At 40.1% G+C, this 25,447-nt stretch overlaps 1 protein-coding gene across 5 annotated transcripts in view; it reads left to right on the top strand.

Moving 5' to 3' along the window:
* Positions 1-25,447, top strand: part of ADGRB3 (adhesion G protein-coupled receptor B3) — a 585,030-nt gene that overhangs the window by 511,279 nt on the left and 48,304 nt on the right. For 4 of the 5 annotated variants that reach the window (XM_073000099.2, XM_078386069.1, XM_078386078.1 and 1 more), the window contains 8 exons: positions 5,644-5,794; positions 6,530-6,599; positions 8,238-8,304; positions 11,717-11,802; positions 17,201-17,299; positions 17,676-17,847; positions 22,971-23,066; positions 25,281-25,320. In XM_073000099.2, the coding sequence (XP_072856200.2) occupies positions 5,644-5,794; positions 6,530-6,599; positions 8,238-8,304; positions 11,717-11,802; positions 17,201-17,299; positions 17,676-17,847; positions 22,971-23,066; positions 25,281-25,320 (781 nt within the window). The remainder of the gene's footprint in view (positions 1-5,643; positions 5,795-6,529; positions 6,600-8,237; positions 8,305-11,716; positions 11,803-17,200; positions 17,300-17,675; positions 17,848-22,970; positions 23,067-25,280; positions 25,321-25,447) is intronic. The other variant, XM_078386075.1, reaches the window with a different exon arrangement.

The raw sequence follows: 25,447 nt of genomic DNA, 5'->3' as shown, positions 1-25,447 counted from the left end.
TTCTCAAGAAAGCAGAAAGTAATCTCTAAAACAATATTCATTTGCATGAAAAAATTTTGAGTTCAGTGAAGTGTGTTTATTTTTTTGTCCTGTCTTTCCTGCATGTAGTTCAGGGTAGCATACATGATTGCTCCAATGTTCTATTCCCACAGCAGTCCTGTGAAGCAAGGTAGGTCCCGAGCCACCCACTGAGTTGATCAGGAGAGAATGTTATGCTGCTGTGTAATTCTAGATGGGAAGAATTAGGCTAATACCACTGTTTCTGGTCAAAGGTGTTTTTTTAAAATAAATATAATTTTATTTCCAGAAGTGAGTGCTCACTACGTTTGAGATCTTAACTCACTCCAGATGTTCTCTATTATAAAGATACAGTGGACCCTTGACTTACAGACGGCTTGACTTACAGACTTTTTGAGTTACAGACTTCTCTGGCTGCAAAATTTAGGTTTGACTTGCAGACTGAGATTTGACTTACAGACCAGAAAAAAACCAAAATGGAACAAAAACGGCCTGTTACGGGATTAATCGGTTTTCAATGCACTGTAGGTCAATGGAGACTTGACCTACAGACTTTTTGACTTGAGAACCGCCTTCCAATACGGATTAAGTTCTCAAGTCAAGACCCCACTGTATAATAATATTTTGGAGGAAAATACATGTTCAGGTGGTACGTCAGTGACTTTGGTCCGGTGAATCCACAGACATATTCTACTGCTGTTATGTGAACTAACTCTGCACAGAAATGTGCTTGTTCCTTCTGTTGTGAAGGCCTTTGAGTCCACGGTCAGTTGCACTAGGAAGAAGCTGCAGCTCATAAGGGCACATGTCTGGCACACAGAAAGTCCCCTCTCCAGACCTCGGCATCTCTAAGTAGGGCTTGGAAAAAAAATCCCATATGGACCGAACATCTGACTTGGTATAAGTCTGTTTTCCCTTTTCGTCTTCTAACTTGGGAACACAGACCCTGCGGTGTTTGGCAGAAATGCACATGTTCAGTCACTCAGAATAAAGTTCCTTCACGGTGTTTAGAAGTAACTAATTACAGATAGTTGCTTGCAATTAATACCCACAGAAGCTTGCAATTTATGCGATTACATTAACTCTTACATTTGTGTAATCCTGAACAACACCGCCTTTTCCTAATCCTTTTTCTACAATAGCAGAAATGAAACCAAGTCACATGACGGTAACTGAATGAGGGATAACCTCTCCTTTTGCAATGACACGGTAATTTGTTAATTTTGTAGTCACAGGGAGAATCGCTTCGGTAAACAGTGGAGGAGAACTGTAACAGGCTTCACATGCCGCTTTGCGGCATGCCTCTTGCTGTCAAGAGTGTTGAGGCAGGCATATTGAGGTGGATGGGAAGGCACTGTGGTTTATTCCACTTGCTAGGTGTTCGGATGTGTTTACAAAATGTTGCGGGGTGTGTGTTTAACTAGAAGTGACTGTTCTTGTTGCTTTTCAGAAATGGAAAGGAAAAAACTACTGTAACTGTTAAACATTGTAGCTATAATGCTGGTGAACAACTGGGAGGCCTGGAACAATAGGTGTAGCTAATTACTTTTCAAAAGTAAATTTCCAAAGTCTCCCCACACTCTGCATTTTCTGCTTTGGAGGAGTTTCCATTTTAAAAGAGGGAGGAAATAAGTAGGCATATTGTTTGGCTATATACATATACACAATATGGATACATTTCAAATTTGTTCTGTGGAGAAACAGCCCCTCATGTCACATTTGTTTCAGACAAGCCTGGCCTTGTGAATTACATCCTAAGCTGAAATATGCCATTCTTCTAGAAAATAAAATTAAAAGAAAGTATTTCTTGAACAAGATGTGACAGCACTTGCCGGAAGATTATTATATTGCAGGAGAAAGCGCCTGGCGCTCTCAGCCTTCGGTTCTGGGTCCCGATGGGTGCCTTCCCTTCCCTATTCATCATTTCAGAGAATAGAAGAACACCCAGTTTTAGATCTGCAGAATTCATATACGAGAAATGAACTGTGGATATCAATTTGGTTAATTTAGGGCTTGTCTACATGTGGCAATGGGAGCAGGCGAGATTGCGCTAAATAGGGTTGCTAGGAGGCAGGTCAAGATCCTTGCTTCCAAATGGCATGAACAACTTAACCAACCCTATTTGTTCCAGTTCCTTCAGCCTGTTGGATTATGAAATAATTTAAGAAGAGAGCTGCTTCAGGATATTGGCAAATTAAACATTCCTTGGTGCCTCTGTAGATGCACCGAGGAAGTGAATTTTTTAAGGACTCTATTAGGACAGCACAGATGTGCTGCATCGCTTATAATTTTCTTTTAAAAAACGAACAAAACAAAATCCTTCTTCCTGCAAGAAGGAGGAGACAGGAGGAAGCAACCAGGGACATTTTCTTTCTTTTGAGCCAGATTCACCACAGAGAGCGAGAGAGAGTGGTGAATTTGGCTGTGGTGAATATATATGTATTTATATTTGGCTGTGATTTCCTCTGCATCTCCACTGACACACAGAGGAAGTGTTTAATCTGCTGATGTCCTGAAGTGGCTCTCTTCTCAAGCCTCTTAACAGTATGACAAATTGACAGCAGTAGACAATTTTGACAGCTGCAAGGCTCACTTTGTTTCATTTCCAGCTATCACACACACTGGAAATGAACCAAAATGAAGTGATCCTACCCTGACAGGGCAGAAGCCCCTGACAGAGTCCCAGAAAGGTGTGGGTAGGAACACTCTGGGGACGATTTGATTCACTCTAACAATTTCATGATTGCCAGAAAAAGGAGCAAAACAACCCAGCCCTGGAATGGACCAAACAGCAGGCTAAATGCCCATCTGATCACATCTTTACATGGCTTTAATTGTGCAAAGTGCTTGAGCCTGAAATATACAGCACCACCTTCAGCATCCTAGGAACTGTGGTCATTATTCCAGTGCTCCAGAAGTGCTGCGAGATTGACATTCTTTGTTTTCCTGAAAAATCCAAGCAGCCACTGTAACTGTTGAATGTAAACCTGTCTTGGGTGGTTAATTCACATTTCATGTCAATATAGACTTAATTAAGGAGGCATATTTTCTCTGGTGATGCTTGTGTGCGTGTATGTTTAATGTGCTTATATGCATATAAATTATGAATCAATGCCCTGTGCACCTGTCGATTCACTTGTAGAATGTGATACGGTATGTGTTTTTATTCATTCTCAATATGTTCCCTTGGTAATCTTTCCCTGAAACATTAGGCAGTGGCAAGAATTCTGTAACAACAACAAAAATGCCTTTTTTTTAAGGAAAAGGAAGCATGTTTGAAATGTATTCCTATACCTATCTCCTCTACCTATATAGAGATTTCACTATGATATGTAGTTGGGACATTGCACTAAGTCAGAGTTTAGCATGAATCAAAATAAAACACAAGCACTGAGTTCATACATTTTTGCTCTCTTGTTCTCCAGTTTATGTTCAAAGAGGAGTTTGAAAGACTGCAATTTCCACATCAGTTAGCCATGCCGCTTGATAGTAATGCTTGATATGAATGCTAGCCACCAGTTTGTTTAAGTGCATCGCCTTGTTTTCAGAAAAATCATAGCTCAGTTCAGTTGTTTTTTTCTATTTACTTTGTCCAGTTTGGATGATATAACAGGCAGCAGTTAATTTGCTAGAACTGGTCAACTGAGCCTATCCAGTTGTTGTTGGACCACAATCCCCAGGATCCTTCACAATTGGCAATGTTAGCAGGGTTGCTGGGAGCTGCAGTCCAACAATATCTGGAGGGCTTCAAGTTGCCCACCTCTGTGATAAGCTGTGGTCTAATACAGAGTGCAGAATTCCATAGCTCAAACGGACCCCAGCCTGGCTCTCCCCAAAGAGCTACATCCCTCACCATGAAAGCATCTTTTTGTACTTTTCCAGTTTCCCTTTCCTTTCCTTTGTAAAAGGTTGACATGTTTTTCCTAAGGGTTAGTTACTGCCTGCACAAATTTTATCTGCAGCTTCAACATGTTGATGGTTCTAATCCCACTATTTTATTTCCTATCTGCACAAACCATGGCACCCCCTAAGCGTCTCTTAATTAAATATGACTACCAGGCTAAAAGATATCCAAACACAGCTTTCCTTGCACAGACAGTTTTGGAGCAAGAAGAAATACACTAATAATGTAATAGTTTTAAATGGGCATTCTTATGTTGCAGGCCACTGTTTTCTGCCAGGAAACATGAATGATGCAGTGAATTTTGAAAATTATAGAGTTCTTTTGAAGCTGGAATGCTGTTTTGTCACCCCATATCTTATTATGAACCCTAGAGCATCTAGGGCTCCATAGCGAATGCAGAACAGGAAAATGATGGATCATAAGTTACTTGCATAGAAAACTCAAGCTACTTATACAAGCCACATAAGTCAAGTTTAATTAAGCCATACAATGTCAGCAGAGAGCTTTCTGTCAAAGGTTCAAAGAGCCTCTCAAATAGCAAGCAATTGACATGCTTTGGAACAATAAACCAAATAACTGCAGAGGTTTTTGTGTTGTTTAAAGCAGACTTCAAATATAGAGATAGATATATAGATATAACAGTGGAATATATAAAGAACTTCCCTTCGGTTGAAATTCTTCACAATTTGCATAAAAATCTACATAAAGCAGGAAGCTGAGCTATCCCTCTGGAGTTCAGATTTACACTTGCAATTTGTCTGCATAAAGGGTAGTAAACATACAATTAGGATTGTTTACGCGCTTACTGTACTTCTAGTTACTGGGCCATGGGTGTTTTGCAAGGACTGATAGCCAAGATGAGGAGAGAAAAGGAGGTCTGATCTTTAAGGTCTTACATTTTCCCACTCAGGCTAAACACTTGAATGATTGTGAGAAGGAAAGCCAGCCTGTTGTTCTCTGGGCAACCAAGGAGCAAAACAACGAAACAGTCTCCTCTCCTACAGAAGACTCAAAGCAGTACTGCATTCAAGGAAGGGGAGGGAGAGAGGAGGCTAGGTCAGAAGACCTTTTAGCTGCTCTTTTGCCGAAGTGGTCACAGAGCCAATCCAAACCTTCTGTTGAGCGCAGGGCCCCTCCTCCTGGGGGACTGCACCACCTCGGAAACCATCGGGATCTCATCTTTCTTCACCTCTCAATCCTCCCTGCACGCTAAATTGTATTATGACAAGAGAGACGATTGGGACGTGCAGTCTTTCCATGTGCATGGAAGAAATAGTCAGATGTACTTGGTTTCAGTTGCATATCCTGTTCCGTTTGGTGTCCGGCCACTGCATGTTCGTTTTTCTTTCCATTGGTGGGCGTGGGGGGTCTCTCTTTCTTCCGCCAGTGTAATAGTAAAATGGCTTTGAGATGTGGTTGATTTTAAAAGAGGCTGGTCTGGCTGTGCACCGGGATCAAAAGACCTCCCCATACCACCCCCCATTTTGATGGGGGAATTATAGTGACAATTTTCGATTGCAGTCTTCAAGGAATTTACAATTTACTCCACTGAATGGAAAGGGATTTACTTCTGAGTGAAAGTGCACAGTATGCTGCTGCTATAAAATCCTGTCTTTCTCTGTTGTAAAGGCAGAGGTTGTTCTGTAGTAAAACTGCTCGAATGTCTCCATAATTAACTGTTCCTTGTATGCTCAGTACAACCATTCTTTTGTTTTCTGCAGGGAGTCTGTACCACGACCACTGCATTTTTGCATTTCTTCTTCTTAGCTTCATTTTGTTGGGTTTTGACGGAAGCTTGGCAGTCATACATGGCTGTTACTGGAAAAATTAGGACACGACTCATAAGGAAACGCTTTTTATGCCTTGGATGGGGTAAGCGCCTATGACTCAGCTAAGACTCTCTTTTTTTCCAGCTTAATGTTTCATGCACGGATAACCTTTGGAACATAATGCTTGTTTCGATAATCCTGACAGGTAGTAGATGCACAGTTCTTAAACTGAATATTAGTACTGGGAGATTTTCTGTAGAATGGCAAGCTAGAATATAGCTTAATTCTATTGATCTGCTCCAGGATATGGCTGATGATGAATGTCCCATTGATTATGAGATTTTATCACATCATAACTTGTAGCCTTTAGCAGGTTTTCTGTATAGCATCAGGAAACAAAAACAAAAGCAATTTAAAAAAAAAGACCAGGTTAAAATGCATCAAAATGATATGCAGTTTATCTGTTGAATACTGAGTTAAATACACCGGTCACTTAGCAGTGTCAAAAGGATGCCTGCTGGTCTGGAAGCAGAGCTGTGGATGAGCTACTGGTAGGGAAGGATACATTTGAGTTATGCTGGCAAAAACGTCCTTTTTATATGAACTTCAGCTTTGTATGCTAATATAAGCTATGACATCTAAGCAGAAGAAGCAGTATCATGTTTGCCACTTAAATGAGGGACTGGGCTGCATTCGTCAATGGCAGTGGAAACCTAGAAACATTTTTGTTGCAACCCAGAGACAAATAGATATATCATGGTATGAGTTTTTGTGAGCAAGGCTCTATCAATCTGAATTATGATGCCTGGGGAGGTAATTGCTGGGATTTTTCTTACAGGTTTACCAGCTTTGGTCGTGGCAATATCAATAGGTTTTACCAAGACAAAAGGATACGGAACAAGTAACTAGTAAGTCATTCGGTAATAATACACAGGCAATACACCTTGTTTCCAATGACATTTCCTCCAGCCCTCTTTATCAGACAGACTGGGGTTGTGGTAACACAGGAGTTCGGTACTGTTACTACTTTCCTCTCGGTGCTGGCATGGAGAAAGAGGTAGAAAAATACCTGCAAGTATGAGGATTTCTGAGGTGAACATACAGGCCTGGTTCAAGGGAAACGTTTCATAGTGTCAACTATGATAGCATGTTGGTCTCTGTAGAATAGGAAATGTCCTCTTCTTGACACAGTACAGGCCAGGCACCAAATGTTGGGGGACTGTAGGTCTCTCACTAGGGCTGGCACAAGACCCTTTGCTGTCTGAATTGGAGCAACAAATGGAGCTCCCCACTCACTCAAGTCAAGGTGCAGGTACCCAAAATGAGTCTAGTTATTCTGCCACGTGAGGTAGAAAAATGCTACAAGCAACCTCTCCCCATCCCTGGCAGTATAAACAAAATAACAACAAAATAAATAAATAGAAATTTGTTTCCCTCTTGACATCCCAAGCCTGTTAATGGAAATGGTTGATTCACTAATGGTAGGAGTGGCCCTGCTTGTCTATAGCATGGGTGCTCAGGTATTTTGATAACTTTTTTTAACAATGATCCTCCTAGTCCTGCTTCCCTTCCTGTTAAGTCTATCCTGTGACAAAGTCTATCTAAGGCAGACCTGGGCAAAGTGTGGCCCGAGGGCCACATACGGCCCGCGAGCCGCTCCTGTCCAGCCTGCGGACAGTTTTGAACATCAAAACCATTTATAGATTTTTGTCTAAAGTTGATCAGTATTTGTGAAGATTAACAAGTTTAAAATAAAAACAATAATAACATCACTGTTTCATTTTTTTTTAAAGTAAAGTTGGTTTGGCACCCCGAACACAGTTCAGATTTTTCATGTGGCCCCCTTATAGAAATTAATTGCCCACCCCTGATCTAAGGAAATAAAGTGAGCCATTGTTATCATCAGTGTATGAAGACCAAAACACTGGCTTTTTCACCAGAGATCTAAAGAGGATTTTCAAGGGCCACAGAACTGGAGATGGGGAAAAGAAAACATGATTGCATAAGGTGTCTTTCTCTTGAACAGTTTTTGCATACAGTCCATAGAAGGTGCTTCCAATCCAGCAGAATACTGAAAATTAGCATTAGAATATTTAGGAGAAAAGTGTCTAAATTTTAAAAACAAGCTTTTAAGCACCCCTCCCCCCAAATAACTTCTTTTTTTCCTTCTTAAAAGACAGGAAATGTATTATTTGGCATAGTATTATAACTTGAAAACTGCTGATGGAGAATCAGATGAAGTATTTAGAAAGGATAAGTTCTGAGTTGAGCAAGCCTGAAAATAAAAATCAATAGAGACTGGATTCTCCAAAAAATATGAAAACATTGCCATTATATGTGTTGTTCATTTATGCTAAAATTTTAAGTACAGCTTTGTGTTTGTCATGACAGTACCTTAAAATGTTGATATTTCCAACAGTGAAGGAGTTATTGAGCTCATAGATACTGTATCTCCTCAGGCTGGATGGACAGATGTATGGATGAACAGATAGAAAGATGCTACATCTTATTAATTTGTATTAGTTCTTTTCTAATTCTCTTTTCAGCTGCTGGCTATCTCTTGAAGGAGGACTTCTCTATGCCTTTGTTGGACCTGCAGCTGCTGTTGTCCTGGTAAACATTAAAAATCATCTTCAGTGTTTTAGGTAGCAATGGTCATATACACATCTGAATTCCTGATTGGCTAGTAGTAGAACTTCTGAGTGGCTAGGGTTCTTAGTTTTAATCTGGGTGTTTTGAAAACAGTTTTCTTTTGTATATATTTATGTACTGTATCTGTATAGGCAGATTCACTGAACCTATTCAGAGGCTTAACAAGGCTTATGGTGCAATCCCATCCATATCTACTCAAAGTAACTCTCATGTTGCATTCAGTGAGGCTTGCACCAGGTAGGTTTGTATAGGGTTGGAGTCTAGCATTCTGCCTCTTAATGTGTGTCTAATTTGTTTGTTTGCATTTGTACTGATGGTTATGTGATGCTTTTTTGGGGAAGAACGCTCAAAGAAATTCAAATGAATATTAGAACTTCACTGTTGGTTGCGTCATGAAACTATTGTTATGCAAATAACAAAAGTTTCATCTTGGATTGTTACAAGAACACTTCTATTATAATATGTCTTCCAGGTTTCTCTTTCACTTGCTCACTATCTTTCTCACTCCTGTTGGTTTCAGCCCTTCCTTTTTCATCTACAGTATTTAGGATTCACGTTGTGGCTAAGTTTAGGATTTGATGTACATTTTCTTAGAAAAGAAATCTTGCTTGTTCATGTGGACTGTCAATAAGCCACACTCTTTCAAAGAGTTCACAGAAAGTGTGTTTGAATTTCAACTGGCTTGGGGACAAACCAGATTCCATAGGATCCTCATGCCACTTCCCCCAGAGGCAGGTGCTACATTCTTGCTGTTTCTCATCTCTATGATCTCATCCGGACAGATTTAATATGGAGGCAAACCACTTTTCTTCCATTGTTCCACAATAGAGATGTAGATCTTACAGCCTCTCTCTGCCAGAGAGAAACTGGGGTGAGGGTGGGGAATCACTCTTTATTTTCCATAGCAATATTTATCTATGTGCATTATTTTTCCTGAGAAATATTGTGGGGAAAGATATGCAGTTTCTCAGAGGTTTCACAATCTTTTCTTTCTGGAAGAAACGCTAGGCTGCGGAGGATTGTTACAAATGCCACCAAGAGTGGCATCATTCCTGAACAAGAGTCACCTGGAAGGGGTGTAAGAAACACAGCTCCATAGGATTGGTACGATTCATTTGCAGAATGGCATCTTTCCCAAGCAGAAATCACTGGAAAGGTCTTTAAGCAGCACCGAATTTGCCAATTTCCTATGGAGGACAAGAGGTGAAAAATGGGGAATAAGGCATACAAAATTGGGGGTTCATTTCCTCCAGTAACTTGGAAATCTGCCTGGTATGAGTCTCAGAGGAGAGTCTCAGCATGACACAACTCAATTGCCAAGAACACGACATTTTGCGAGTATTTGTCACATTTCCTCCTTCTTCTGCTACATATTTTGAAAGATGCAAAATTGCTACTGTTGTTGCTGTTCCAGTTTCTTGAGATACCTTTTTCTTAAAAACATCCAAGTCATCTGGCAATTAAAATATACAGAAATTAAATCGAAATCAAGAAAACCAATTGATTATGTTATGAAAGCATAGATCACCCATACATACAGTACTTGGTTTTTCCAGTCATCATAGGAATACTGCTAGCTCATCAGCCAAAGCTGGTAGAAAGCACCTTAGGCCACTGAGGCTGTTTATAGGTGAAGTGATGTTAATGGATCTAGGAGAACACATCCTCTCCTTCATTGGGATGAAACCCTATCTAGAACAGGTTCAAGAAACATCATTTGGTCAGAAGAGTTTACTCAACTAGCAAAGTTCTGGACTGAGCTTCAGTTTATTGGCATACATTCAGTCCCTTATCACAATTAGGCACGTATTAAACATATCCACTGCCTAACCCGCTGAAGATCGAAATGACACATCCAACCCCTGCAGAACCCCAAACTAGAGAGTTTGTGGTTAAGATAACACACACACACACACACACACACACACACCATCACTACCTTCTGGGAATGACTATCCAAGTGAGAGTGGAGCAGCTGAAAGCAGTACTCCTGCTCCCAACTCAAGCAAGTGCTTCATAATAGGAAATGCTGCTAAAGGATCTAAGACACCCAGCAAATTCATTCTGACTCTGTTCTGACAGGGATCATCATACAGAGTGGTAACTGGGCCAGAACTGGGCATGAATTCCAGTAGAAAAGAATCAAGAAAAACAATTTTGTCCAAGAGAGCCTGGAGATATCCAGCATCTACCGGCTCAAGAACCTTGCCCAGCAAGGGGACACTTTCTAGATCCTTAGTCATGATCCTACTAGTGCCTCTTCATGGTCACCTCTTTCAGAAGGAGGCATTAATCGTTTTTCAGGCCCAGGTGGCTTTCCTCTTGTTATGTATGTTAATGGGCTATGAGGGAGCATCTCCAGCACAGCCCTTCTGAGTTGCAAAATGTGAGTTTGGTGCAAACTGAAAACATCAAGTTTACAACACTTTTGTATGCATGTTTAGTGAGAAGTAAGTTGTACTGTCTTTAGTGGGACGCACTTGTGTTTCTGTTTGCAACAATATTGAACTTTTCATAGCACGCAGTCCCAGTATGGCCTCAATTCCATTAGCACAAGCTCCCACTGGAACACACTTGGTAGTGATTGGGCATACTTGTGCACAGTCACCTTGTGCTGAAATTCAGAAAAACAAGAAAAGGAAGAAAGCACATAAGCTTACACTGTATATTCACCAAAATGTTAATTTAAGCAGCTTTCAATCAACTACTTGTTTTAATACTTACTCACCCCCCCAAAAAAAAAATCTGGCACACACACACACAAAATGCTGACTACAAAGGTATTGATTCTCCAGATATTCCAAATGCAGATCTACCTCGTAGTTTTGCTAACCCTTTGAAGTGAATTGACTTGGTGATGAACCCACTGTATAATTATTGGCTCTGAAGCACTTTCAGACCTGAAAGAATCTATATCTCTGCCTGACTGCTTTGTAACTAACCCACTACAGAAAGACTAATCCTCAGTGTTGACAACACTTCAGTAGTCCAAATAAATGAAAACCATGCCACTTTTCATGACTGTCTTCCTGTCAGATTTGTTCTCATTTCCCCCCTCCCCCCCAACTATAAAACCTTTGGCCATGTGCATTAAATTGTGATATTATGTACACTTCCAAACTGATGAAGAAGGAAAAAAATGAAGCAAGTTCATTTGAATATCATCAGCATCAGCCTCCCTATTCAGGATACTTGTCTAAATTAATATTGGTCCTAAATTTAATCCAGAAGTAGTGCTTGACCAAAATAGATAGTCCCTATAGACCTTATAGTGGCACATACGTGCGTGTGTGGATGGGATTTGTAGTTTCCACTCAGTGTCACTAAAAGGGCACCTGTTTGCTTTTTTGTCTGTTTATTTTATATTTAACAGGTCAACATGGTGATTGGCATTCTGGTGTTTAATAAACTTGTTTCCAGAGATGGAATCCTAGATAAAAAACTGAAACACAGAGCGGGGTAAGCATAAGCTCGGACTTTTCCCCAGGCCTACTGAAAATCTACAACCTCTTTTCCATTGTCCTTAGTATCTCTACTATAGTTATAGTCACCAAACATTTATTTATTTTATTGCAGTTTGAATTCTTTATTTGTTTACCTATCTGTTTAAGTGATTGCATTCACCTCCAAAAATACTGGAACATTATCCCAAAGAAATGTGACTGGTCCCCCTGGAAAATAATGAAACACAAGTTTTGAGTATAGTAGCACTGCATATAAGTCGTATTAATTCACTTAGGAACTGGAGTAATGGTTTAACATGTTATAACTTTTGTTTTTCTGCTGTCTAACTAGGCTTTGTATGGAAATGGACATTTAATGTTACCTCAGAGCCATTAAGATATAAGAGCCCGTTCAGAATAACTATAAACCTACAGAAATAAAATAGTTGGGTCTATTTTATGTCTGTAGATGCAATATATGACTCTAAGGTTATCAGCTCATTACTGGATTCAGACATAGCCGTCTCCATAGTGATCATGTGTGATCCCAAGGCACTCAGGAATTCTCTGCTCTTATTTACAAGAGGAAGTTGTTGATTATCACATTCAGTGTCGATTACCGACAATAATATGAAGGGGTGTTTTTTTTTCCCTTTCCACTTGGGGCTTCAGTCCAGAGCAGAACTGAAATACAGTAAATGGGAGGACTATTAATTTTGGTAAAAAAAAGAGACTGAAATAGTTGCATATAGAAGCCCTCAAAAATGAGTGGACTGTAAACATGGCATTGGCATTTAGTAAAGTGACAGAGGGAGGGCCGGTGCATTTCTCTGCTTCCCATGAGGAAGGAAGGGATGGTTTTATCTGTCTAGCAGCCCACATAGTTCAGAGCTTAGAAATAAAAATTTGATAGAATTAATATGTTACATTTTTCAGCAACAGACATAATATCCAGTATTGTAATCATTAAACATAAAAATTAGTCCATTACTTTTGAGTCATTTTCAGCTATTTAAAATTATATTTTTATTTTGAATTTTAATAATTAACTTCCTAAATCAGTGAAACAAAGTTATGTTATACCACCCTCTTATGGATTTAACATTTTTAAAAATCATACTTCTTTAATGATTGAATGTTAAGGCTTTAGCAATACCACCAACTTTTCCTAATGCCACCTTTGTTTCTTTGCTGGATGTGAAGGAGCCTTGCTCCATCCTCCTTGTGCCAATCCACTCCCTTTTGATCACATGGAATTCCGCAACTTTGCTGGCATGGAATTCCTCATTATCTGTGAGTACTAGACTAGGGTCAAAATATTTGCTTGGCCTTGGATCCAGCAGTGGATCTCACTCACAAAAGGGGGGGGGGTGTCGTTTCTCCAGCCTCCTGCACTGCTTTCTGTGCTGTTGTGAAACTAGTGGAGATGACACTGAGGACTGCAGGGGGAAAGTGGTGTTGGAGAAAATGACTTCTTCCCCATCATCACTGTCTATGGGATATCTGGATCTAACCTAAAAAATCCTGGCACACTTCGGTTTCTAAAAGGCTTTGTTAATATGGCAAATTCTGTTTCTCTCATGTTAAAAGGAATAATGCTACCACTTACAAGTGACTGTGCTGGCTGAGGGAATCTGGGAATTTCCGATCCAAAACGTAATGTTTCCAGCTTTAGCTGTTACCCCCAATGTCCATTATTTGCTGCAAGTCTCGTCTTGTTTGAAATACTTCTTGATAACACCACTTGATCAGTGCTATGTTGCAAGCAGTGAGAAGGATATAGCCAGAGCTAAGCACTGTTGACTCCAATTCCCTCTAGTTCAGAAGCAGCCGTCCATGTGCATAACCCTAGCTAGATGGGAAGATGGATACAGAAACAGGTAGTGAAAAGGCGAGTTCCTGCCAATGAGTTGTGCAGAAGAGGAACACAGTGCTGGCTCACTCGCTCCTGCTTCCCCCTTTCCACCCACCAGCTAACCAACAACGTTCAGCTTTTCTTGCTCATAGTACATTCTCTTGAACTGGGGCTCCCTGATTTCCAATGGGAAAGATTTCAACACATATTTGACTCCTCCAGTGGAACTTAACCTGGATTGTATCACATGAACGTTCCCTGTCATTTGTTACTGCTTTACTTGGCAGGATTGCAACTTTTGAAGAATATGATAGCAACATATTAAGACAGATCTCTTCATCAAATTGATATTTTCTAGTTGTCGTTTTTACAAATGTCATGTGGTCCCCCCAATATTCTTATTTATGTGAGCTATGGGCTGAGAGTTACACCTTACGTAGAATCTGATTAAGTGGCCACTTACACGTGGAAGCTTTTGCTGCAAGATGTTTGCAGCCATTAAGGCTCCATATGGGTTACGATTGTTACGACTGTGCCTTTGGTAGTATATCAGCCACGATGAGGCAATTGTTGTCCGTTTCAAGTTGCAGAATTGCTTTGAAAGCGTTTTGTGTGTTTTCATTGGATGAAGCTCGCTAGGGCACTAAATGTTCCAGACAGTGCTGAGATCAGGTCTCATAGGCTTCTGCATTATCACTTCTACTCTAAGATTGCCTGATCAGAGTTTTCAGGGGGGGGGGAAGCAATCCTTTGGAGTCATGCTCCCTGTAATTAGAGGAATTCATTCAATATGAAAAGTTCCTCGATATGGATGATGTCAGTCTCCTGTTTCTCTTATTGTGAGCAGAGACATGATGACATCAGCAGCACAATCTCATACATGTATCCTCAAAATTATGTCCTCTTGTGTTCTGTGGGACTTACTTCCAGGTAAGTATGTATAGGATTTCAGCCAGAGATGATCAAAAGGCTGAGTTCCTTTGGTCTCAGAGCCAGGATAGAGTAGAAGATAGAATTTCAAACTAAGACTCAAACGATCTGGTTCAAATTCCCACTTGGCCATAGAAGTCCACTGAGGGGGTTGCAATCTTAAATCACTCCTTGAACAACTCACATAGTTTGGAAACTCTGGTAGGGTTGCCCTATGTAAAATGTAACACATAACAACAATATATCACATGCCTGAACACGCCACAGGTCAGTGATGCTTATTCTGTATATATTATTGGAGGCTATACCGTACATGCACCACATTGCTTTTTATTTTGTGTTCCTATGGTCCTTTGTCCCAAAAATAGCTTGAATGCAAAGATTTACATAACATAATATGTCTCACTCTTTTTTTATGAAACAAAAAGAAACAAGGAAAATAATTATATTATGTTGATCTTGGATTAATCTGAGTTCTGTGTTGTTTTTTAAGGGTTTTTTGTACAACTATTTCTAGGGCTATGATGGGGTGGGCCAATTTGCCAGAAATTTCTCTCCCACCCCCCACAATTTTTTTCCTTCCCCTTGACATTCACTGGGCAAAAACATTTGTAAATTTACACCAGTGGAAGCCAATGATGTCATAAGGTGCTGGTGGTAAAATTAATCCAAACTAATTGAAAGCTTCCTATCCCTGCCTTTCAGAATTCCAAGGTTCCCTAGGAATCTCTTTTGTCCTTTTGGAACCTTGGAATGAGAGGGATCCTTTCATAGTCAAAAATAGCTGCTGGGCTGCTGGTGGTGGTCCCAATCTGGTTGGTGGAGATCTGGCAGTGATTTTTTTTACTATGAAAAGCTTCCCTTGCCTCCAGTCCAAAGGCTCCCAAAGGCTTCCCCATGACAAAAGGAAGCCTTAGGGAACCTTGCAACCTGAAAAGGGGAATAGGAAGTTTTCAATTAATTAATGTTAAATACGTATGTCCATTGCCGAATGATATCATTGGTTTCTGCTGGCATAAATATCCTCCAATAGTATTTTGGCCAATGATCAGCACAGCAAGCAGGCTTTCACAAAAACAATTTTAACTCATTACTTCAAACATTATTTATTTACTTATTTCCATGAAATCTTTCTAGCTATGTTTGTCACTATGTCACCAAATGAAACTACTGCGTGGTGTATGCGCAGGAAATGTATCTTTCAGGTAATCTCTCCTTCCCAGTCATAGCTCTAGAGACCATTGCCACATGACACCAGACAGAAAGATCTTTTGACTCCTGCTCAAGTTTTTGATCCTGAATTCTTGATTTTACTGTTCGTTCTAAGATGTAGGTTTATGATCCCCAAACTAGCCATCCTATAAATTGGCCATTATTAAATAAATAAAATCTTCAGAAGACAGGAGTAGGAACTCAGTCCATGCTACTCCAGTCCTCTGAAGATGCTGGCCACAGAGACTGGCGAAACGTCAGGAAAAACAACCTTCTGAACATGGCCAAAGAGCCCAAAAAACCCACAACAACCATCACATCCTGGCCGTGAAAGCCTTCGAGAATACAAATAGACTTTACTTAGGATATAAGTAATTTGGAAAGGATGAGATTTCATGGACAGATTTTCTTTTCTTTTCTTCTTCTTTTTTTAATGTTTCTTGTCCTTTTAAACATAATTTCTTCCTTCACTGGGTAAAAATAGTTATTTATACAAGTTGATTAGAAACTCTTCCACTGTTATGTTGTGACAACACTGAAATTGATTGAATGGGTGGAAAACTGAAAAGAGCCAAACTGTAACAGTATATGTGGGAGGAATATTAAGTCAGTTGCTAGGTGTTGTGATGCATGTATGCTCTGTACAGATATTTATGTGTATATATTAATCTTAATGCTTGTGTACTGTGTCTTATTAAAGTGAGATAAGATTGCCATTTGCGAGCCTGAATTAATATTTTCATTAAATTCCATACATTTCAAACCCTGTATTCAGACCAGTATGCAACATAAACTCAGAGCAAACTAAAAAAAAATTGTTTATTTAATGTTATGATCAAACCTGTTCCAGTAATCCACATAATATTAACTGACAGGCCAACCAAATCATCTTGATGTGTGGGGGCACTTCCCAATTAATGCATTAAAGTGTGCATTCCAGCCTGTCAATTCCCTTTGTTCTTCTATCCTGAGCAGATAAATTATCATGGACATGGTGGTATTCTAAATGGTCTGAATAGAGGGATTTCACCTTCTGTGTCTTACAGTCGCACGTGCTTGTCTATTTTAGTGTTATCAACTGACGTTTATCTTTCAACACTGGGGGCTTTAAGTAAAATCATAAACTTTCACTTTAGTATTCAATCTTGCATGAAATGAAGTCTGAATCCCCCAAAATAGTATTAATATGGAGAAAGATTTATTTATTTATTTATTTATTTAAAAATGTAAAATAAACTGTGTATGATAAAGATAGAGCTTTATGATAAACTGCTACATTTCATTCTGAATAAGTCTACTTGCTTTTTTTTCTTGCATGACATCATATTTTTAAAAAGCTAAATTTCAGTAGCGACTTTTTTTGGTGACAAAAATTCAATATTTTGTTCTTTTCTGTGGGTGTTCTGTTTGTTTGCAGTCAGATGAGTGAGCCTCATAGCGGTTTGACGCTCAAATGTGCCAAGTGTGGAGTAGTTTCAACAACAGCTTTGTCAGCCACCACCGCCAGTAATGCCATGTTAGTCCTAATCATTTACATCTTCTTGTTACAAATCTTATACAGTGCATGTGGAAAAAAAAATACTGCAGGGATGAGAAATCATGATTACTAAATACACAATATAGTTAATTAAAAAGAAAAGAAATGGCAACCACACTTTTAAAAATTTGGTTGGGGTAACTTGTAGAAAATAAAAATGTCAAGTCTTTATATAGCTATATATTTGTCATTGGTTTTCATGTTAACTAAGAAGTTGCCATCCTTAAGTTAAAAAAAATATATCTCCATATATATATACATATATAATATACATGTAAGGGCAGGATTGCATTTGTCCATTGGCAGTTCTACAATGCCGTTGTCACTGTTTTCTTTCCTCTCTCCTATGGTCTAGGGCATCCCTTTGGAGTTCTTGTGTTGTGCTACCCCTCCTGGCTCTGACGTGGATGTCTGCTGTTCTAGCCATGACGGACAAAAGATCCATCTTATTTCAGATTCTCTTTGCCGTGTTTGATTCATTGCAGGGCTTTGTCATTGTCATGGTCCACTGTATTCTCCGAAGGGAGGTAAGAAACTGCCCCACCCCAATGCAATATTTTGTCACTTTTTCTCTCTGATAGTATGAAATCTTGCAGCAAACGGTAGACCCTCAGTAGAAATTTAGTCTGCAGCCTTATACTGACTTTCCTGAGGGTAAGACTCAGGCAGCTCAAGTGGTTTGTTTCTGAGGAGATGTTTCTAGCTGTTGGGGCAGAAGGGAATGACTATAAACCCCTGCGTGACTCATCCTTGGTCATGGGGTCAAGGAGCAGCAGCATTCTCCTCCTCCCCTGCAAGGATGCTGGCAAGGTTTCCTAGTACCCTTGTTGGGAGTTCTCATACTGGTGAGAAGGAGACGGTGCACAAAATTCATTACCTTGAGGCAAAGCCGACCTCTTTGTTGTTCATGCATCACCATCTTCAGAATGGGATGCTTCTAATTGTACAAGACCTTGCCAAGCTCACAGCTTGCACCTGGCAAGATCTCACTATCCCCAAAGGTTTTAGGACCAAATGGATCCTAAGGGAGCTTAAGAGCCTTTCGGGAGAGGATGGGAGAAGACATTCTTATTACCAAACTATGGCCATGGCTGATGATGTCATCAGACCTGTGTGGCATAACTTCATGTTGCTAAATTTCAGCCTAAATGTCAAATTAGTTGTTGCAGGTAATATGGCATCTTGGACAAAGGGCAAGTGCCACACCTACTTTGCTTATATGAAATAGATAAAGCATTGGAAACATTTCATGAAACAAATGCTGAATAAAAATCGTGTGCATTGCTACTTTCAAGAGTTTTGCCTGTCATTTAGAATGTCATAATCTGTGAGCCTGCTCACTCTTTGCCTTGTCTTGTCTGTTCCTTACTTTAGCATTAAACTGGCCTAGAGCGCAAAGTGCTTAGGGCATGTGACTGTGCTCACAAGGTTAGATATTCTGAGATGACAACCCCAAACCATGCTTCTGGGTTGTTTACAATATTGCAAAGGGGGATTTAAAAAAAATACTTGTCCTATTAGATCCTTCTGGTGAAACTGAGTTTATCTCCTCATCTTACACCTGAATATCCTTACTAGTGTGTCCAGAATTGCATGCCTGAAACCATCATCTCTTTTGTAACTCGTATAATTTCAAGTTATGCCACTGCTTAAATACTTAGAGCAGTTCTCCATGCCCTGTGACTATGCGGGATCCTGCATCCATTGTGAATGACTGGGTTTCACCCACAGCCAATCTGTGCAGGCAGTTGAGGCTATTAAAGGGTTAAAATGACAAACACCCCCTTTGGATATTATTCCTAAAACTAATGAGGCAAATGTTGACCTATGGGGCTGGGGGCAAAAAAAATAATGGTTATATTTCAAAAAAGAAAAAAATTCTGGCTAACGACATCATCCGTCTTCCACCACAGAAGTTGAACGAACAGGATTTCAGCAACTATGAATATGATTGCACTGCTGACTTTCTAAAAAAAAGAAGTAAACTTCATGTCAAAGATAGGAAGCCACCTGCAAAGGGCCAGAGACCTTCGTCCTGGTGTATATTTTTGACCTGTTTCTTTGTCAGCCATTTCATTTTTCAGAGGAAAAGCACTTCAGCAGTTTAGATAATTCTGTCATTGCTATTCCTGTATAATATTGTTACTACTAGAAATAATAAAGCGTTGCAGTGTGTTTGGAAATAGAAAGTGCTTTCCTGATATCAGCTCAATCATTTTCGAAAGAATCAACCTAACCCTGAGTCAGGTTATTACGATGGTCACTTCGCTTACCTTAAAATATATTTGCAACTTTTCCTCAATTGATCTGCTTACACATTTTGTATGCCTGGATTCTGGCTACACTTTAGGGGATACACTTCTGTTACAAGCGTAGTGAATCCTGATTTTGATGTCACAAGCGAGGCCCCAAACTTCGTGAAAAATTAGCACTTGCTGAATATGTACATCTCCTGCAGCTGTTAACGATGGAGGAGCTCTGTGAAGAGAAAAGGTGTAACAATCTTTTCTGTGAAGAGAAAAGGTTTACTCAGGACTTACGGAGCCGGAGGTTGGGAAAATATAGATGAAATTTCTTTACACTTGCAGCAGGGTTGTCATGCTTTTTTTTTTTTGACTCTTTCTGTTTATGACAGTTTCTTAAAATGGAAAAACATCAAACTGATGAAGACAACAGTTCTATGCACACAAGAGTAGGTTGAAGTAAACTGCCATTTTAAACATGGTGCGAAAAAGCCCCCACCCACCCCTATCATTACTTTGCTCATCATTTCAGTGCTAAGTTTGAAGAGGAGAAGGTTTGCCACTCACGTGTACTATCTATACATGAGCAAGAATTGAGGACAATGTATTTGTTGGAGAATTGACTCATTTAATGCCCAAACAGAGCATGAGGGCCCTTCCAAGAATCCAAGCAGGACCTTGGGCTGCAAGCTTTTTCTTCTGCCACTGACCTAGCTACTGAATCCTCTCAAGTTTCCTTTACTTAGCATGTTTGCAAGCAAGGGGGAAGAGGAGGATGAGGACAGAACTTGGTCTAACTGCCTCCATTGTGATCATATCACTCTGCATATTAAAACTAAACCAGGGGTAGACAACCCTGGACCTTCGACAAGTGCTAAGGTGTTGGATTTCAACTCCCAGAAGGTCCAAACAGCAGTGAAAGACTGGAAGTTATAATCTAAAACATCTGGGAGAGCTAAAGCTTCTCTGCCAGTGCATTAAAACATGATTTAGTGTTATGTGTGAATTATGTGTGCTGAGTGAGAGGGCCACGGTGTATACAAACGTACCTGCTCTAAACCTTTTTTGAACCATGTCAAATTGCAAAGACTGATGATCATCGGAGGCAAACTCATTTATTGTTGCCCTTTTCTCTGAACTTAATTATTGAAGTGCATATTTTTCATTCAATCTGTGCTTCTCCTCTCCATCTACCACCTCCCCCATATCAAAATTGCATGGACTTCAAGAAAAAGAACACACGTGAGGAGAGAGGGCAAGTTATAAGAGCTTCAAATCAGTTGCTGTTGCTAAGGAAACCACTTCCTTGGTACCCGCACGTTCAGTCTCTTGCTCTGTCTGGCTCTGTGACAAACTTGCAGCTTCATGTCAAGAGAGGGAGGGAAACCAAGGAGATATTTTAAAGGACTATACCATTCAGTACTTGAACATATGAATATGAGAGAACCAAGAGAAGATGCCAAGGAGAATGCCAAGGATGGTGTATCATTTTAGTTTTGAACAGTCTGCTCAGAACATGGAGACCACCTACTGCAGGATGGCCATATTGTTCTTGGCTTTTTGGAGACGGCTGGCAAACTAATAATCCACATGCTTTCCTTCAGCATTGCATGGTTTAGGTTAGCTCACCCACCACAACCGTTCTTAGAGAAAGCAAAGCTTGTTGCAATCATCCATGTCATTGTATAGCAGCAGCAAGAGGAATGTGAAGAGTTCTAGGAGGATTATTCGTTCTCAGTGAAACAGCGTGGAATAGTTCTCACATTGAGCAAGCCTGTTGGGAAGCTCCCTCTAGCTCATTATTTGGCTTTTTTGGATTCCAACCCCCAGAATTTTCCAAGAATCCCACAGGCAGAATTCTGAGAGTCCCAGGCCAAAAGTCACACCTACACACACCTTCAGACACCTATATTTACCTGGAATGTGACCTGTTCTGAAGCCTCTATGCCTGTTTTGGACCTACTTCTTGTTGGGGATTTTCCGAAAAAGAAGCTGCCACAATCTCTATTGTACCTTCCTTGATGTATGCATACACTGTTGCAGGAGACTTGAGGTGAAGTAATGAACCAGTCTTGGGAAGAAAGCGATGACAAACCTTGACAGCATCCTAAAAAGCAGAGACATCACCTTGCCAACAAAAGTCCGCATAGTCAAAGCTATGTTTTTCCCTGTAGTGATGTACGGAAGTGAGAGCTAGACCATAAAGAAAGCTGACCGCTGAAGAATTGATGCTTTTGAATTGTGCTGGAAGAGGCTCTTGAGACTCCCCTGGACTGCAAGGAGAACAAACCTATCAATTCTAATGGAAATCAACCCTGAGTGTTTACTGGAAGTACAGATCCTGAAGCTGAGGCTCCAATACTTTGGCCATCTCATGAGAAGAGAAGACTCCCTGGAAAAGACCTTGATGTTAGGAAAGTGTGAAGGCAAGAGGAGAAGGGACGACAGAGGATGAGATAGTTGGACAGTGTCATTGAAGCTACCAGAATGAATTTGACACAACTCTGGGAGGCAGTGGAAGATAGGAGGGCCTGGCGTGCTCTGGTCCATAGGATCATGAAGAGTCGGAAACGACTAAACGACGACAAAAGAACCAGTCTAACGCTCAACCACAACACCATCATGTTCCCTGGAATGAATGTTTTAATACTGATTTTTCCCGTGTTGGGTTACATGCAGTTTCTTAATTTTTTAATTAATAAACATTGTTTACCTATGTTTATCTAGAATTCCTGTGCACCTACTTACCTACTGAGATAGATGAGTTTAGAATTCCAGCTGTGTAAGTTGGTAGTCTTCATAGTCATAACACTGGGAGAACTACACAACCATAATACTTGATATATGATAGTACTTCACAAAAGTACTTTACTACAAACTTCAAGCCATTCTTATGGAGATAAGCATCTCAGACTTTTTTCATTAATCTTTTAAGTGTTTTAAGTATACGCTTTAAGTATACTGTAATATGTTAAAGTTTGCTCCATTTACTGTTCTCTAGTAATAGGCAAAATAGTAGTGTGGGTATTGCATAGAGAATGAATTTTACATGTATGATCCTATCCCTACTTCCATAGAAGTATGCCTTATTCAGCTCAGTGGCTGAAATCTAGTAGTAAGTCAAAATGAGGATACCAGTAGATCCACTGAATCAATGGAACTTCTGAGGAACTGACTCGCCATATCCCCACGGAGTCAGTGAGTGGGACTATTCTACTAGCTTACTACAGTATTGGATTTCAGCCTATAGGACATACTTCTAAGTAGGTATGTGTAGGTGTATGCTATATAATGGTGATTTCATTTCATGAATTTTATTTCATTCACCTGCACTGTATGATTACACATGGTATCATGTGTGTATGTGTATGTTTATCGTATATTAAATGCTTGGTATCTCTCACCAGGTTCAAGATGCATTTAGATGTCGTTTGAGAAACTGCCAGGATCCAATCAATGCTGATTCCTCAAGTTCATTTCCAAATGGGCATGCTCAAATCATGGTTAGTTTTTATGCTATCCTTCATTGCTGTTCCCAGAAGATTCTTGTAGCCTCTTTGCCTCTTTCAGCCCTAGAACTGGAGTATGAAACCCCAAGATCTGAGCATTATTATTGGGAGGAAGCAACTCACAGCTGACTCCTTCTGAATGGACCTAGCCTGCTCACTTTTGCCTTCCTTTTGTGGAACAATAGGAAGAATCCTACGGGGACCGAAGTGTGCACAAAGAATACCAGATTCCAATTAAAATCTTTACTAAGATAAGGGACATGGCGGCGCTGTGGGCTAAACCGCAGAAGCCTGTGCTGCAAGGTCAGAAGACCAAGCAGTCGTAAGATCGAATCCACACGACGGAGTGAGCTCCCGTCGCTTGTCCCAGCTCCCGCCAACCTAGCGGTTCGAAAGCATGCAAATGCAAGTAGATAAATAGGGACCACCTCGGTGGGAAGGTAACAGCGTTTAAGGATTGCCCAGATTAGTAAAGGTATAAAGATGACAAAGAGAATGAGAAACTGCATTGGGCATAAACTCAACTTTTATCCCCATAGAAACAGGGCTTGAGGTTGACAGTGGGAAAACAATCCTCCAGACAGGTCAAGGATATTTTATATGTCTAGCAGATAAATACAGAACACTTGGGGAGATGGGCTATTAATACATTGCCAACCAAGAAAAATGGGAGTAAAAGGCATGAAATGCGAGTGATTTCCTCTTTCCTCCAGATAGACTGGATCTGTCTAAGAGTAATTACACCTTGTGTATCTGAAAGATATTGGAGAGGCCACCTTTCTGAAATTAAAAAGCTAAGTTATATGAACCAAAGAAGGCAGGTTTTTAAAGTGACAAGCAATTTAAGCCTAACCCTGTCTATGCTTATACCCACTTTTCCCAGTGGTTTCAATGTATAATTTTAAATGTGTGTATAAAGGATTTCAAAGGTCTATGATAAATGTGTATACAAAAGGCATTCTTTATAGTCATGCACATGGCATACAGTAAAAAGGAAGTTTAGACAATTCCAGAAGTTCTCTTAGATTTCCATGATGATTGTGGGCAAATTGTTTTAACTATTATTTGTACACACTGTGAGTGCATGATAGACTAGGTGAAACAGTTTGGAATGACATCTTACAGAAACAATAGCACACCACCAAAAGCATTGTTAAAATACTCATTTTGAAATATTATGTTTCGATATTTACATCTAAAATTTTCAGTGAAAATCGAATATCCTGGGTGGAAGGAATTTTGTTACATGGACACTTTCTTCTATCCACTGCTGGCATCTGCAGCAAGCTTGGAATCTTTTTAAGATTAGGATCTAATCTGTTGATTTGTACAGAAATAATTGTCCCCCCCCCAAAAAAAAACTGATTGAAGCAGAATTCCCCACATTTAACACAGCATAGCCTGCAGAAGTCAGCAAGGGCAAATTGGTTTAAGTCCTGCAGCTTTTTTTAACTAGATATGAACAAGGTTATGAGCCAACTTGAACTCCTCCTATGTTGTCTTTGAGTGTGATCCGATGGCAGGGAAAGCGTGCATCTGATCACACTGGAAAGGACTGCTGTGCTAGGAGGAATCACTCCAATGGGAATCACTCCAGCCCAGACCCTCCCTGAAAAAAGAGTAGCCCCGCTGTCAGACTAAAAAGGCCCCACTTGGGCACAGTTCAGAGTCAGGCTGGTTCATGATCTCCTGTGCATTGTGTGATTACTAGGAAATAACTCACCCACCCCATGCCACAAGCAGTCCAAAATGTGAGTTATTTCCCCATCTGATCATACCTTTAATTCAGTTGTGTTTTGGACTACATCAGGGCTTGGGAGCTTCAGGCTTGCGAATTTGTGGCTACCAATGTGACTCCATATGCACAGCTGGGGAAAGTTACATTTCTGTTCTATACCTCCCAGAATCCCTTGCTAAGCCATGAGTGCTGAGGATTCTGGGAGTTGTGGTTCAAACAACAATTTTATATCTACCTTTTCTGTTTCTCTGTGAAGTCTAATATTAGGGACATGTGGCAGGGCATCAAAGCACCCTATGTCTCCTAGTCCATTCCCTTGTTGTGTATCACTGGCTAACAGGAATGTGTTGGGTATCCTGTCATAATGTCATGTCATATATACCTTGGTAGTATTAGCCTCTGTGTGTGTGTGTGTGTGTGTGTGTGTTATGATAATGACAACTGATAACTTTTCTTTGTTATTGTTACAGACAGATTTTGAAAAAGATGTGGATATTGCTTGTCGGTCAGGTAAGGCTGTCAGAAAAGTAAAATAAATAAAATTTTGTCATGATTAACTGAGGTGGCTAACATACATTCAGCCATGTCTTTGATACCAGTATGGATAAGCTTCTCAACTCTTAGCAGAATAAAAATA

Source organism: Pogona vitticeps, chromosome 1 (assembly GCF_051106095.1).
Source record: "Pogona vitticeps strain Pit_001003342236 chromosome 1, PviZW2.1, whole genome shotgun sequence".
NCBI classification, from domain to species: Eukaryota; Metazoa; Chordata; class Lepidosauria; order Squamata; family Agamidae; genus Pogona; species Pogona vitticeps.
Note: the sequence above shows the minus strand (reverse complement) of the source record. Positions and strands in the feature narration are given on the sequence as shown.